This window comes from Vitis vinifera, chromosome 12 (assembly GCF_030704535.1).
Source record: "Vitis vinifera cultivar Pinot Noir 40024 chromosome 12, ASM3070453v1".
Taxonomy (NCBI): Eukaryota; Viridiplantae; Streptophyta; class Magnoliopsida; order Vitales; family Vitaceae; genus Vitis; species Vitis vinifera.
This window is the reverse complement of record NC_081816.1, coordinates 4275836-4291837: the sequence shown is the minus strand read 5'-3', so window position 1 is coordinate 4291837 and position 16002 is coordinate 4275836. Positions and strand designations below refer to the sequence as shown.

Here is a 16002-nt window from a genome sequence, read left to right as displayed (position 1 = left end):
TATTCTCTATTCTTTTCAATTTTTTATCTTCAACTCTTCCAATGGGTTCTATTGGATAAAGTTATAGGTTTGAGATTTTATTTTTTTTAATCCATAAATTTCTTGTTCAAATTAATTCATTTTTGTTCTTATTTTTATTAAAAAGCTCTTATATAAAAGGAAAAAAGTATTTAACTATATATAAAATAATTAACACAAAAAAATACAAATTTAGTGTAAAAAAAATAAACAATGTATTTAAATTAAAATTGTTAAATACTATAACCAAGTACCAAGGTGATATTTATTTTTTTAATCTAAGAAAATTGGTTTTTTTTTTTTTTATTATCATGTAATTTGGTGTCATAATCTTATTTATATGTAATCCCAATTTTTTTAATAGTTGGTTTTGTATTTAATTCAATTATTTGATATTAAATCTCTACTTGATTTTTATACAAGTTTTAAAAGAATAAATTCACATATTAATTTTTTTGTTGAAATTTTTTTCATATTCTCTCACGTGTTTTGACACATGTACACTTACTAGTTTATAGAAAAGTTAAAAAAAAAATATGGTTATTTTTTTCAAAAAAAAAGAGTATTTTTGTTCCTGGAAAAAGGTAAAAGGTCAAATTTCAAAATTTGAATTTTTAAAAACCCTTTTAATCAAATAACCTTTTATTATATTGTTTTAAATGTGAAAAAAATAAATAAAAATAATTACAAAAATAGTAAGGCTTTAAAAACAATTCAAGTTTTATTACTTAACATGAAAGTACTTATATCATAAAAAGATTGTAGTAATAGTCAAAGATAATATAACAAAAAATATATATATAATACTAATTATTTTTAAATAACTATTTAAAATTATATTTATTTGGGTTCCTATTTTATGATTTTGTTTTCATATATGTATATAAAAACACACTTTTCCCTATATGGATGTAAAATTTTTGGCTATTTTGATATTATGAATAATTAATATATCTTTTATAAGAAATATATCAAAGAAATTACTCTTTTTTTTTTAAATAAAAAAAATTATTTATTTAAATGAAAAATTGTTTGTATTAACATTGAAAAAAAATACATATAAATATTTGAAGAATTATACAAATTAATTTATTTAAAAAATGATTTGATTATTTCAAATAATACAACACATTTTCAAGGAATCTCAAAAAAAAATTATTTGCATTAAAACAACTTCCATTTCAACTTAGTTATTTGCTCCAGGCGTTTTAATTTATTTACAACAAATCATTTGATCAATATTTACATGCATTTTTATTTAAACAAAAATTTTACTCATTGTCATTAAAAGAAATATTTGAATGCAATTTTATTTAAAGAGAAAATTTTTAATCTGATTTTATTTACAAGAAAAATGCATTTTATCCAACTTTATTAAAAAATGATTTTCATAATTTTATTCTTAAAAAAGTAATAGATAAATTTTTTTATAATTTCATATAAAAAAGAATTTTGCTTAACTTTTATTAAAAAAAAATTATTACAATTTTACTTAAAAAAAAAAAAAAAATTTGCCTTAACAACAATTATTTTATCTAAAAAAAGAATTTCACCTTTAAAATAAGATTTTTACAATTCTATCTAAAAAAATTTGCTTAACTTTTATTAATTTTTTTTTTTTTACAATTTTACTTTTAAAATGGAAATCTTGCCTTAAAAGAAGAAGAAGAAAAAGAAGAATTTTTACAATTTCACTTAAAAATAGAAATTTCCCTTCAAAAAAATTATACAATTTTCATTATTTTATTTTATTTTTTACAATTTTACTTATAAAAAAATTTGCCTTTAAGAAACAAAATATTTTTACAAATTTACTTAAAAAAGAATTTTGCCTTTAAAAAGGAATTATAATTTTATCTAAAAACCAAAGAATTTTTTTCTTAATTTTTATTAAAAAAATTATAATTTTACTTTTTTTTAAAAAAGAGATTTTTTTTTACAATTTTACTTAAAAAAGAATGTTGCCCTTTAAAAACAAAATTACAATTTTATCTAAAAAATCTTTTGCTTAACTCTACTAAAAAATTTAACAATTTTATTTATTAAAAGATGTTTCAATCCAAACTTTATTATTAAAAAAGGACTACCATTTTTAGGAAAAAATATTTGTATAATTTTATGAGAAAAATGCTTCAATAAAAAAAATGATTTTGATAACCACATATAAAAAAAGTTATAAATTTTCTTATTTTAAAAAATAGCTTTAATTCATAAATATGGTTATTTCACTTTTATTAAAAAAATTATAAAGGATTCATCTTCTTCAATTTTATTAAAAAAGAATTCCTCTTAAATTAAAAAAAAAAAAAAAAAAGACTTTTCAATTCATTTTTAAAAAAGTATGAAAATAAATAAATGAATAAAATATTTTAATTTTACCAAAAAAAAAAAGTTTTAGCTTTAAAGAAATTTATTATTATTAATTTTTTTTACTAAAACAAAAATAGAGTTCAAAAATTTGTTTATTATCATCATAATAAGCATCAGAAACTGAAAATCTTTCTCATACACAGCAATCTTTCACTGCGTCAGAAGGTGTCCTAAGATTTTCTGGTTTCATCATCTTCCTCATTCATATAATTCCAAAAATAAAAACAAATTCATAAATTTTGAAAACAAAAACAAAAACATAAAAATAAATCCTTCATATTTAGGATATGAATCAGAAAGAACGTAGCGAAAACATCTTCATCACATCGAGGCGATCACCATGCATCATAACTTTCATCATATTCATCCATACAGTCAGAAAAATCTAACGAATACGAAAACCCCCAATTTTTAAATCAAGCAAAAAATCTAATCGAAAACGAACGAAATCCAAAGGAGAATCAAACAACTTCCATCAAAAGCCCAATACTTAAATCCAACGAAAGAACCCAATCGAGAAAGAATGAAATCAAAATGTAGAACCTGCCGCGAAATCCAGCAGAGAGAAGGTAAGGGAGGAAATGATAAAGTCCCCCGTAACAAGATTTATAGCCGTGCATTTGAAACCCTAGCAATTCGATCATTCACAGCCGTCCGATGCCTCCGATTTTGTGTTGTTTGATCCACAATGGGTACTTGGGCTGGCTCATCATCTACTTTGGGCCTTTAGATGAGGCCTACTTAAAATTCAACGGAGACTGGTCAGTTCCGGACTAAAAAATGAATTACTGTTGTTTATTGGCTATAAAAATATAAAATATAGAGTAGAAAGAGACTGCTTTTTTTATTTTTTATTTTTTATTTTTAAAATCAAATAATTTTCAAATCCCATCTCATTTCATTGTTATGTTTGGTTGTGAAAAATTTGAGAGAAAAAAAAATAGAGAATTATGTTTGGTTTCCAAAAAATTAAGGTTATGTTTGATTTTTGGAAAGTGTAGGGGGAAAGAAAAAAATATAAGAAAATGATTTTCTCATATTTGATTTTATTATAAAATATATAAAGTAAAATCAGTATAATTAAAATTAAAAAAAACTTATATATTTTAAAATTATTATTAAAATTAGTGACTAGTTTCTACTTACTACAAAAAAAAAAGGTGGGGTTTTGAGGACGCGAAGTGAAATTATGTTAATATAGAAAATATAAGACAATGACCTTAATTATTATTTTTTAAAATAAAACTCTACCGATAAACTCTTAGTATTAGAGCTTCTTTTTCTACTTGTAAACTCTCCATCTTAGGTTAGTTTTTCTCCATTCTTAATCTCAAACCTAAAAAACATTTCCTTCTCTTTCTCTTATAATATTTATGTATTTAGTTGATCAAACCCTAAATCATTGAAGTTTTAAAAGAAAGACAACTTTTTGGAGGAATACACCGTAAGTGATTCTCATCTTCAATTGATTTATTTTTCTCGTATCTATCTCCTGTCATTTATTTTAGTTTATCTTTTAGCTAATTTTGTTGATTTTTTTAATTTTTTCTCTCAATAATCACTTTCTCCATTTTATAATTTCTACAATTATTCTCATTTTATTAAGTATATTATTTTTTTTCATCTGTTCTTATTTTTACTAGTTTCCATATTTAAAAAATTTTTAAGATTTGTTTTTAAATAAAAATAAAAAGAAAATACATTTATTATCGGATAAGGAAATAATTTATTTTAATAATAGGTATTAATTTTATCACGGGCAAAATTTTTTGCTTAATCCTATTCAAAATAATTAAAATAACTTAAAATCAAATATATCACTTTCGTTTTTATATATTAAATTTAGAAATAATTCATAACAATACTCAACAAGAAGTCCATTTCACATGCCTAGATTGTGATCATAAGAACTTGATTGTTAATCACATTCTCAATAGTCTTCTAACAAGAACATGAAATAAAAAACTCTCTCGAACTTGATTGCTAATCAACCAGATCAAATCGTTCGAACTGCTTCCACCATAACCCTCTTCAAGAGGCTCCATCCAAAATCTGATACCATATCCAACGTTCAAGAAAAAAGCTCTTGGCACTGCTTAATAATGCTTTTCTCACTGTCCAAGTTGGCGCTCACCTTAAATGAAAGGAATGTTTTGTGGAGATTTGTGGTATCAGCTCTTAATAGACAATAAAGAAGAGCTCCCATGGGAGAGAAGCCATCCCCCATTGCATGACGAAGCTTGAATACCAAATTTTCAGCTGCATTGCTTGTTGGGTACTTGACAATATGAATTTTCCTTAATGCTATGTTTGGTTCTCGAAAAATTTGAGGAAAAATGTGAAGAAAAGAAAATAAAGAGGAAAAGTAAAAGGAAAGAAAATGTAATAAATCATTTTTCTTAACATTTTTTTTTTCCTCTGGAACCAAACATAACTTAAGGGTCTGCTTTTTAAGAAGCATATTCAAACATCGCCTAAATAAGTAAAAAGAAAAAGCACTTAATGCAAAGCAACTCAAACAATTGTTATCATTATCATAATTATCATGAACATTTGAACAACTCCCAAACGGTTTCAAACCGGTCATCCTTGGAAACAATCTTCTTCAATATTAATTAAAGACTATGGTGGATGGACTAGTTGTTTCATGGCCAAAAAAATGAGTATGCTACCACACAACAATCGACACAACAACTTCTGTTATGAAGAAATATGACAACCATGAACACAGAATCCTTGAATCATGACATTGGAGGGGGAGGAGTTCCCACGGCAGCTTCAAAAACTCTCTGGAAAGCATTCTCTATGCATGCATTGAATTTTCGGGGATCGATGAAGCCTTTCTCCGTTCCCACGGCGATTCGAACCTTTCCCATGTAGCTTAAGATTGATATGGTCATACTCTGCAACTCCAAAAACACCATTGTTAATGTCATGGCTGAAGAGTATCAACTTATAATTATTCTAGTAACCCCTGCAACTCCGGAAGCACCATGTTTCATGTGATAGAGATAAGTTTGTGATATGACAAACTCAGGCCCATTAGGGTGGGTTATGAAACTCAATTGGGCCTTGTTATGGGCCCAGCTTGGTAAAAAGCTTTAACTTGACCGTCCTGGGCTTTAGCCCAATTGCGGTTAGGCCAGCCTACACATGCAAAGCTAGGTTAGGTTAGCCCTTATTCATTGGCATATAATGGTTCAACAACCAATTTTCCTAAAAGTTTCACCTTATAAGAATTGGACTCCCGGTATGTATCACGTACTCTTAACATCGTCCCTCACATGTAGTCTTTGTTTTTGGACTTACACATATTGGGTAAATAAACATATAAAAGTGAGGTTCGAAAACATGACCTCCCAGTTCCCACCAAACAAGGCTATGAGGAGCTATAACAGAAATGTGGTTAAGTTTATAGAATTTGATCTCACAATATATATCATCTACTCTTATTAATAATGACCAATAAAAAAAAAAGTAAACTAACGAGGGTTTGATATTGAACAAGTATCTATTGAAAAGTATAATTAATCAAATCATGTCATATATGTATTAAAGTCTTATTACTTTATACTCGTTGCTTTGTATCTTGACTATATCTTAATTCAATCAATGACTTAAATTTTTTCATACACTTTCAATCATGAAAATTGAGAGTTTGGTTGATACTTGATTTTTTTTTCAACTAATAATAATAGCATGGGATTTTTTTGAAATGAATTCATCAATTTGTTTTTTCGATAGATATTATATTTCATTAAACATACCTCTGGAGAGCCTAGCACCATGAAATATATTCCCCGACACGGATGATTAGCTAGAGCCAGTTGTTCCATGGGTCCAATCATATTTGAGATGGTCATGCTTGAGTTCTTTAGGGTGCCGTGGATGTACCTAGCTGTGACCTGCATCACAAATTAAACCATAATTTACAATAATTCAATGGTCTAATTATATTTTGACATGAAATTTTGGTACATTGCATGCACTTAATGAGACATGAAAAATAGGAGTATTGTGTACATACCTCAGGGCCTCTATATTTCCGCAAAGTCTCTAGTAGCCTACCAGTGAGGTGAACGGCTAAAGAGTTTCTTTTCCTCTGGATGGTTTGTTGAGCTTTTGCCACAAAATCAAGTGGGCTTGTGAACTTGGCATCGGCCAACTCAGGTAGTGTAACATGTAAGAAGGCGAACTGGTTTCCCCATTGTGAGCTGCTATCAGATGCTGTCATCTCCTTTATCGATTTGTACCCACTAATCACCCTGGTGTTGAGCAACACCAGTGCAGTAGAATTGGCATTTCTTGATGCATGGTTCATTGATTGCATGTATAGTCGAGTGCCAAAGAAGATTATTCCAGTGAGGACATCGTTTATTGTCTGTTTGGAAACACAGAAAATTAGAATTAGTGGAAGAAAAAAACCAAATCAACTTCGATACTATTTGCAAATATACTTATAATAAATAAAGATTTTAAGGAAAGAAAGAAAGAGCATGGTGAGCCATGAATACCATTGATGTTTTAGTTTAAGCTAATAATTTTGTTGAATTTCTTCTTGACTAAATGTGACATACTTCTTTCAAGTCTTATAGATGATGAGTTGATTTTAGACTACTTCAATGGTGACTTTAAACTGTTTCAAGGTCGATGTTATTGTAGGGGATTAAAACTTATGGAATTAATACAATACTATTTCTAGTTATGGATTGAGGAGAAAATGCACAAGAAACAAAGTCAAAATTGATTTTTTAGAGGAAACGTTTGAACCTCGATAAAGAGCATTCAAATGTCTAATAGGATGATCAAATATCCCTCAAGAAATGTTCGAACATTCAACCCAATATTCAAATGCTCCTTGGTGGGTGTTTGAATGCTCATTATTTTATTTTTTTTCTCGTGTAGTTTCATTTTGACTTCATGTTTTCTAAGGTAATTTGATGAAATTAAATGTTAATTTATTTTCCAACATTAGCACTATGTTTTCTATAAAGAGAAGTATTCCGAATAAATTTGGAACCATAGAGAAGTAGCCATTCATTAAACTTGAGCTTCTATCTATCGTAACTTTCAAAATTGCTCTCAAAAGTATCCATCGAATACAATAAAGGTTAGAGGCTTATACAATGTAAATTTTGATAAAGGTTGCAAAAAATCCACAAAGGAACACAAGAGTAATTGTTGATGCTATAAGACCCTAAGGACTAGGTATATCGGGTTAAATAAAACCATACACCCTATTCTCATATTTAATAAATTATTTAATTAGCGAGAGTAGATCAATGGTAGTTTTTTACATTTGGATGTTTTCAATTTTTTCTATACATTATTGTGCAATCGAAAATCTTTTGCGCGAGACTTATCAACGTTTAGTTATAACTAATATAATTATTAAAATAAAATAAAATTAATTACTTGGACTACCTATTCACCCCTCTACATATTTTCATATTATAACAAATTTCCTTCCTTTCAAATACAATAAGAAGAAATACAATACATTGATGCTGGTCGTCTCACTAATAAACTCATAGGAGAAAAAGTCTAATAGGAGGGAGGTCGGCTACGAAACTAGCTATCTCACATAACATGCATGGGTGATGTGTGAGATGATAATAAATGGAATTAAAACCCTCATATGGGTCATAACTTTAATGCATGTAATGCATCAACCACCATATGAGTTGTTCATTTATTTCAAAATTTTCAACAACCACCTTAAATGTTGCATACATTTGACATGAAATTGTGGACATAAGAGAAATGTGTCACATGAGTTGTCGTCTTCACACTAAAGTGGAATGAAAACTTATCTCTATGTGGGGTTGTTCTCGCAAGGTGGCTTTTACTTTGCCACTATTTCTTGTCCCAAAATCCAAAGATTATAGCTAGCTAGTGAGAGCAAATTTGAAAAATTCTATGTAAAAATTCTTGTGAAGTAGTTGGGAAGAATGTCTTTTGATACATATTCATATACCATGGGCGCAATAGAGCCTAGGTGATAGCTAGCATCAATATATGGCGTAGAAACATAATAATGTCACTTTATTCTTCTAGGGGAAAAATGTAATGAGGGGTACGATGTCATTTTCAAGATTAAAAGATTGAAAAGTCCCAAGAAAATGCTTATTAAGTTCATTTAGTTTAGCTAGGAAGCTCACATAGACCATTGAGGTAAGAGAACGAACATGCATATTTAAGCCTCAAAAGCCTATAAATATGATTAATGGAAATTTTGCATGCAATAAAGAACAATTATTAAGATTGTCATGGAGTCATAATTAATGAACGCATGAGAAGGATGAAAGAGTTCCTATATTTGAACATACCACTCCAAGCTTCGCCTTGATTTTTTGGATGTTATCAAGAGAGAAAGAGATGGTTGCTATGGACATGGGTCGAAACTCCACCCCCGGATCACCGGATCGGATCGGTGTTCGATCATCTTCCACCGCTGTACTCTTCAAAAGACCCCATCCAAAATCTGATACGGTGTTGAAGGCTGCAGAAAGAGCTCTTGGCACTGCCCTAATAATGCTTCTCCCACTGTCCAAGTTGGAGCTCACCTTAAATGAAGGGAATGTTATGGGGAGATTAGGGTTATCAGCTCTTTGCAGACAAGAAAGAAGAGCCCCCATAAGAGAGAAGCCATCCCCCAATGCATGATGAAGCTTGAATACCACAGTTCCAGCTGCATTGCTTGTTGGGTACTTTATAATATGAATTTCCCATAAAGGTCTGCTCTGTGGAAACTCTTTCATGGCAATTTTCGTTAGATAGTCATCGAAATAGTCATCATAGGACTCCGGTGATAACCCGTCTGGAAAAATGGGAACGTTAACATGGTCTTCAAGCTTCACTTCTACCCTCTTCCAATGTTTCACTCCTTTTTTGTCTTCAACCTGCACTCAAATTTAATGCATCCAAACAGACCCTTAAAAGTTACGTACAATATGTATTTAGGGTAGTGTTTGGATTATATAGAATGAAAATAACTCCTTCAGGGTCTCTTAATTAAACACACAATGGAAAGATGCCAAAGTGTTTGGCAGAGTGAGCTTTTTTCTGTAAATGGAAAGAAGGCATTCATTATGAACATAATCTCCATCTTCCATTTTCTCATTCAATCCCACGAACCAAACACACATTTTCAAACCAAAAACACTTCCAAACTTGACTGTGATACTGAAAGGAAAAAGAAAATGAGAAGAGCGTGCAAACCATGAGTGAGGAGAAACGAGGGTTGATGGGGAGGAACACATCCTTGAGCAATGACAAGGTAGGCGAGTCATCGATCGGAATGTCTGATTCCAAAATGCTCATAATAGATACCTGCAAAACCGAGCTGTTGAAGTACTGTCCAGTAGGGCTTACTGGCTGATCTTCTTCTTCTTTTTCATGCTCCAAGTACTCCATTTTAGCTCTCTTGCGCTACCTTGATACAATGCCCCTTCTGGTTATTCATGTGTGTACATGTATATATATATAGTTTCACATACTTTCCTTTTAAGCAAAGGTGCCATTGGTGAAGTGTGCTGTACAGGGAAAATACGTGGAGGAATTTACTTTCCACCGAAACAAACAAGAAAAAAAAAAAGGGAAAATTCGCAGTGGGATATCGCCAATAAATCCCACAAGATAGGGAGGTATTATTAGAAGGATGGAGTTCATGTGATTGGGGCGTGACAGAGGAAAGTGTTTGTTGATTTCTCATTTTTCACCGTTCAGAGGGCAATAGTCTTGTGGCAGTTGGTTGTTGGCTTCACATTGATGATCTGAGTAAATGCCCCAAACAGAACTTTCATGTATACAATTTGATATCATTACTTGTTAATCACTTGTGTCTAAGGATGGCAACAAAATGAGTCACCCCATCTCACCTTGTTCCCAAAAAAAGTTTCAATTAATAAGGTCAGCAAGTACCCATCCCGTTCGATTTTTTATTTTTCAGAATATATACGTAAGAGAGAAGCATGATCAATCCCAATATGTCACATATATCATTTGTATTTAAGGATGACAATGGGACGAGTCACTTTAATTATCTCACTTTGTCCCTTAGAAAAATTTAAATAGGTAAAACGAGTATTTTATATCGTATGTACGTGTCTTAGTAAAATAAAAAAAGAAAAATTATTAAATTGTCTTTATTTAATATATATATTATTATTTTTAATTTTCAAATATTTTCTTCAACATATAGAATACAAATAGGTATGCTTTTGTATTTGTGAAGCAAATGCAATGAATTTTGGGCCTCTATATACCACTACCATATTACAAGGATATGCGTTTTGTATTGGAACAATTGTGTTTTGAATTTTGTTGGGCCCAAAAATTAAACTTTGGTCCATATAAGTTCACTATTTAAGCTCAAAATGTGAAGAAAGTGTGAAAATTGAGAAGAAGAATATGAATTTTTTATCTTTTCAAAAATGACCTTTATTAACTTTAGAAAAAAGAGAGTAGAAAAATATTAATTGAAATTTTATCCATTTTGTAAATCTCAATAAAATTTAATATAATCTAGGGATTTGGAAAAAAAATACACTATTTTCCAAAAAAATAAAATAAATTATTATTATTTAAAAATCAAACATCTTTGAAAATATATATTTTTAAAATTATGTATATAAAAAATAACTAAAAATATATCAAATTTATTTTTTTTAAATAATATATTTTTTAAAATTAGTTTTCTAAAAATAATAAATTTTCAGAATAATTATTAAAAAAATTAAGATAAACAAGTTTCTCAAACATTATGATAGAAAATAGTTTTGAAAGATATATTGATCTCTTCATATTTTATATCATCTCTATTAATTATACCATTTTTATGCACCAAATTTTAATTTTTGGGCATAGGTCCAAAAGCCCATTGTCCCTTTTGTATTTGGTGAGGCCAAGTACACATTACAATTAGGGTGATTCTTCCATAGTGGTACTCACTAAAGATATTTTTTAGTTTTGGTCCCATCTTCAATTTTTGTTTCCCATTTGATCAATGAATTAGGTCTCGTTGTTATAACTGCTTTTGAAAGTTTTGAAAATGGTTTTTTGTTATCCAAAACAAAAATAGGAAAAAATATATTTGACAATCAAAAAACAAAAAATAATTTTTTGTTCTTTAAAATTAAAAAACATATTTTAATTGTTTTAACTTATTTTTTAAGAGTCGTTTTAAAAAATAATTTTAAAAATATGGAGAATAGATAAAAATAAAATACTGTATATAAAAATTATTTTTAAAATATAAAAAGTAGGTTGCAAGTATTTCAAGTTCTTAAATATACTTTTATATCACAAAATATCATAAAACGGTTTTAAAAAATTGTTTCTGAAAATAATTCCTAAACAAAACCTTAATTTTTAGTCATTAGCTTTATTTTAGAAGTTAGAACAACATTAAGGTGGTGTTTGTTTTTCAGTTGAATAGACAAAGTTAAAACATTTGGCTTTTTCTATTCAGTTAAAAGTAACCTATTGATACCATCCAACATAATTAAACTGAACCTATTGATAATAAGTTCACTTTAGTTATGTTGAATGATGTCAACAAGTTACTTTTGACTAAATAGAAAAAGTTAAAATATTTGATTTTTTCTATTCAGCCAAAAAACAAACACTACCTAAATCAAATTAAAATTGATTTACAAAATGAAAAAAAAAAAAGTATGATTAAAGATAATTCAAACCTGTTTGGCACTTAACTATTTCTAGACCGGTTTTCTTCTCTCTAGAAAAAAAATGTTTGGTAATAAAAAAACTATTTTCTATTTTATGTTTTTAAAAATAGAAAATAGTGTTTTCACATAATATCTTTTATTTGTTTTTTATTATTTTCACTTGTTTTTTACTATTTATTTTATAATATAATTAAAAATAAAATACTAGACATAAAAATTATTTAAAATATATATTTTAAAATATTAAAAATATTTTATTTCTAAACATACTCTTATTTTACAAAATATCACAAAATAGTTTTCAAAATCTCTTATTAAAAACTGTTTTTCAAATCTGTTTTCGGAAACAGTTGCAAACAGGCCCTTCATATCCTTTCTGAGTTCCCAATTAATACCATTTATTAATAATCGTTATAAATACAAAGTGAGTCGTGGGTCCAATGAATAGCTGTTTCCTTACAAGGGAAGTGAACCCTAGTTTCAAATTCAATTGTAGTCCTGGTATCAGTGGACCCAGACGAGGGGCAAAAAGTTAAAAACAGAATAGCATTCCCATCCTAACCAGCCAAACACGGCCTTAACCCAGAATAAAGGACAACTGTGCATCACTGAATTAATTTGAGCCAGTTAAAATGTGTTGGCCGGTGGCCACCCACTTTCTTTTGGGCCAAACAGAAAGAGAGGGAAGAATGAATATAGGCTTTAAAAACCTGGTGAAAATGCTCATCTAATCCTCACCTAAACCAACCCACAAATGTCTATCTTTCAGGCCACGAAATGAAAAAAAATTGATAACAAGAAAAAAATAAAAATAAAAAATAAAAATATTCTTGAAAACAAAAAATAAAATGTTTTTAAAAAACATCTAACTGGATTTGATAGTATTTTTATTTAAAATATTTTTAAAGAATATTTCCTCAGTAAATGTTTTTGGAAGAATACTCTATCAATTCCCACTTCAAAAAGTAATATAAATGGTTGTTCAATTTTTTAAAAGTATTTTCTAAATTTTGAAAATTATATAATTTTTTTAAAAAAATACTTGTTATATTAGAAATGTTTTCTAAAAATATTTTCAAATGAATTTTTAATTATTTTTACATTTTTTAAGGTTAATTTTAAAAATAATTATATAAATATAGAAAATGATTAAAAATAAGATATTACAAATAAAAATTATTTTAAATATATATTTAAAAACAAAGAAAATATATTAAAAACATTTCAAGCTCGTAACAAAGTTTTCCCTTTACAAAACATTAAAAGCTTATTTTTAGAACTATTTTTTAAAACAATTTCCAAAACAACATAGTTCAATTTAAAGTAAGAGGTGGGAAAAGTTACAGAACCAAAATAAGAAATATAAGAAAATTGTGCCCATAAATCAATCCCAATGAATTGAGAGTGTGTTTGGTAGTGATTCTAGAAAATGTTTCTAATCTTTCTAATACTTGAATGATAAAATTTTTCAAGTGTTAAAAAACTTAAAAACACTTTCTAAAATCACTATCAAACGAGCTATGAGTCTTTAACCCAGCTTATTGACTAATGTCCAAATCCATCCTCCATTTCATGTTCCACATGTTTTGAGATTGGGCAAAACTGAAAAAGCAGCTCAAATCTTTGTAATATACCCATTTTTACTTGACAACAATATTCTAAACCATAATAGAATTGAAAGAAGGTGATTTGCAAAGTACTATTTAGCTTCAACTTATACTTCCTTTTCCTTTGCAAGTTCATCCTATGTCAAGTCAATTTGGTTTCATAACTACACCAGTTCTAATTATTTTTATCTAATCAAAATCAATCAATTGGTTCCCTCATCAAGAAGATTAAAAATTGACCAAAATGGAAGCATACCTATCACTACGACAGAAGAAGAAAGGAGTTTCTACCTATACCAACCATTTCAAATGAACAAGAGCTGAAATTGGAGGTTGGATCACCTTTCCCTTTCTTTGGGACCAAACCGCTGGACTAAAACAAGAAGCTCCTATACACAACTCTTATACCTATCCAAAGATTGTTCAGTTTCAAGCCACCAACCCAGTGTAGTTCCAAGCATTTATTGAAGAAAATATCATCTCAACCTGTTGGAAGATTTGGTCTGATCACACACGTTTCTTTCTCTTGTATAGTTGGCATGTATAAATGTACAGGTGACAGGTATCTATCTATACAGCTATCTATACACTTGTTTAATTCCTAAAAATCAGGTTTGTAATTAGGCTAGAAATTTTCTTTCCTTATTTTTCAATTTGTTTGTCGAACTTTTTTGTATTTTAAATACCCTATACAGATTCATAATAATAAAAATAATAAATTAAAAAAAAAAAAAAAGAGAGGAAAATGAACACACTGCAGTCACAATTTTTGTTGGGGTTACTTCACAATTTGACAAAACCCCATTGCAGACACAAAATTCCTATGGTACACCAAGCTCAAGGGAATATTTATTGCTTCTTTTTAGTTGAGATAAGGAAAGTTTGCAAGAAGAATGGCTTTCAGTGTCCTGGAATCAATTGATTTTATGGCTAGAAAATGAAATAACCAAAACCTATCATCATCAGTACAATGAATGAGAATGGTTTTGTCCATTTCAGTTCATTGAATCCATTTTTTTCAGTCCTTTTTGGTGGCTGAAAATCACAAAATTATCACTTCCTTGAGTGAGGGTTGGGTTTGAATTCCCTCACCTGCTTGTCATTTTTCATACCATTTACTGATGCAAGACTTCTAGCTAAAGTTTTCAAATCCAAACTTAGCAGTTATTAATGGTGTTCAAGAAGATGGGGGTTCATTGCAGCACTGGGGCCTATCTCGGGTGGCAAGGGATGGGGATGATGTAGTTTTCAAATTCAATCCCACATAATCTCAAAAAATAAATATTGTAAGTCCCCAGGCTGGACAACCTAACACCATACCTAATTAATCTTACACCCCATATGGTTCATATCTGTTCCAATTCAACTCCCAGCAACCAAGTACCAACTACCAACTATTGCCCTTCTTGTTTCAGTATCCAAATACAAAGCCAGAATGGCATTCCTTTCTTTTTTGACCAAAGAAATTCAGACTTAATGCAGAATAACTGAGTCCCACAAAATATGGGAACTGTATACTGAATTTGAAGAGGGGTGTGAACCACCTAAAATGTTTTCACCTCCACTTTCTTTTGAGGCCAAAGAAGATGAAAGGAATGATCAAGATGGACTTCAAAACCTGAAAGCAATACCATCAACCCCTCACCTAAAACAACCCACAATTCTCCCCTCTTAGGGTATTTTGTTTGGATACAAAATATTTAATTCAGAAATAAATAACTTGGAGGTTTTGAGAGATATCAAAATGAGTTCTAATCAGGTTAGCTCCAATTTATGCTTGGCCAGATTGATCGCTTGAGTCTCTGGTCATAGAAAGGACAGATATAGTGACAAAAACTAGGACAGATGATTCTCATTCATGTGTTAGGGGCTGTTTGTTTTTTTAAGTCTTAAACACAAATTGCGCTAAGATTTAAGACAAGTAAAAAAATAAAAAATTACTTTTTCCGTTAAGACAAAATTGTCTTAAAAATTGATAAGTTAAAAAACATATAATTTTAAACATGATTTAAGTCTTAAAATAAGTTTCTTTTAAGACCTTAGTAAAAAAATAAAAAAAACTTAATGCCTAATACTATTCAGTAATATCCATATTTCCGGTAAATTAAGATCTATTTAGATTCAAGACAAAAAACCAAAACCATATGCCACCTCAGTCAAGGATTTGAAGTCTAAAGGCTTGGGCTTGAATTTCTTCACTTCTTCATTATTGGTGCATTTATTCCAGCAAGATCTACCCAATTTTCCCAACACATTAATCCCCTTGTACCAATAAAACAGACCAAACTACACTGCTATTAATGGGGATAAAGAAGATG

General features: G+C 29.1%; 1 protein-coding gene and 2 non-coding genes across 3 annotated transcripts; all 3 read right to left on the bottom strand.

Moving 5' to 3' along the window:
- Positions 1-2494: 2494 nt before the first annotated feature.
- On the bottom strand, positions 2495-2590 carry LOC132254829 (small nucleolar RNA snoR31/Z110/Z27). The gene has a single exon (XR_009467210.1). It is a non-coding gene; the product is annotated as a small nucleolar RNA snoR31/Z110/Z27 (small nucleolar RNA).
- An 83-nt stretch (positions 2591-2673) lies between these two features.
- On the bottom strand, positions 2674-2757 carry LOC132254830 (small nucleolar RNA R32/R81/Z41). The gene has a single exon (XR_009467211.1). It is a non-coding gene; the product is annotated as a small nucleolar RNA R32/R81/Z41 (small nucleolar RNA).
- A 2130-nt stretch (positions 2758-4887) lies between these two features.
- LOC100252375 (wax ester synthase/diacylglycerol acyltransferase 4) lies at positions 4888-10092 on the bottom strand. The gene is made up of 6 exons (XM_019223274.2): positions 9610-10092; positions 8718-9290; positions 6416-6769; positions 6156-6293; positions 5122-5291; positions 4888-5082 (listed from the first exon to the last, which is right to left on the bottom strand). The coding sequence occupies exons 1-5, from the start codon at positions 9802-9804 to the stop codon at positions 5130-5132; spliced, it is 1422 nt and encodes a 473-aa protein (XP_019078819.1). The 5' UTR covers positions 9805-10092; the 3' UTR covers positions 4888-5082; positions 5122-5129.
- Between the last annotated feature and the right edge of the window lie 5910 nt (positions 10093-16002).

Coding starts and splice junctions, on each gene's coding strand:
- LOC100252375 (XM_019223274.2), bottom strand. CDS start 9,804: ATGGAGTACTTGGAGCATGAAAAAGAAGAAGAAGATCAGCCAGTAAGC. Junction 6,770..8,717: donor TCAAGGCGAAGCTTGGAGTG/GTATGTTCAAAT, acceptor GTTTCCAAACAG/ACAATAAACGATGTCCTCAC. Junction 6,294..6,415: donor GGAAATATAGAGGCCCTGAG/GTATGTACACAA, acceptor TTTGTGATGCAG/GTCACAGCTAGGTACATCCA.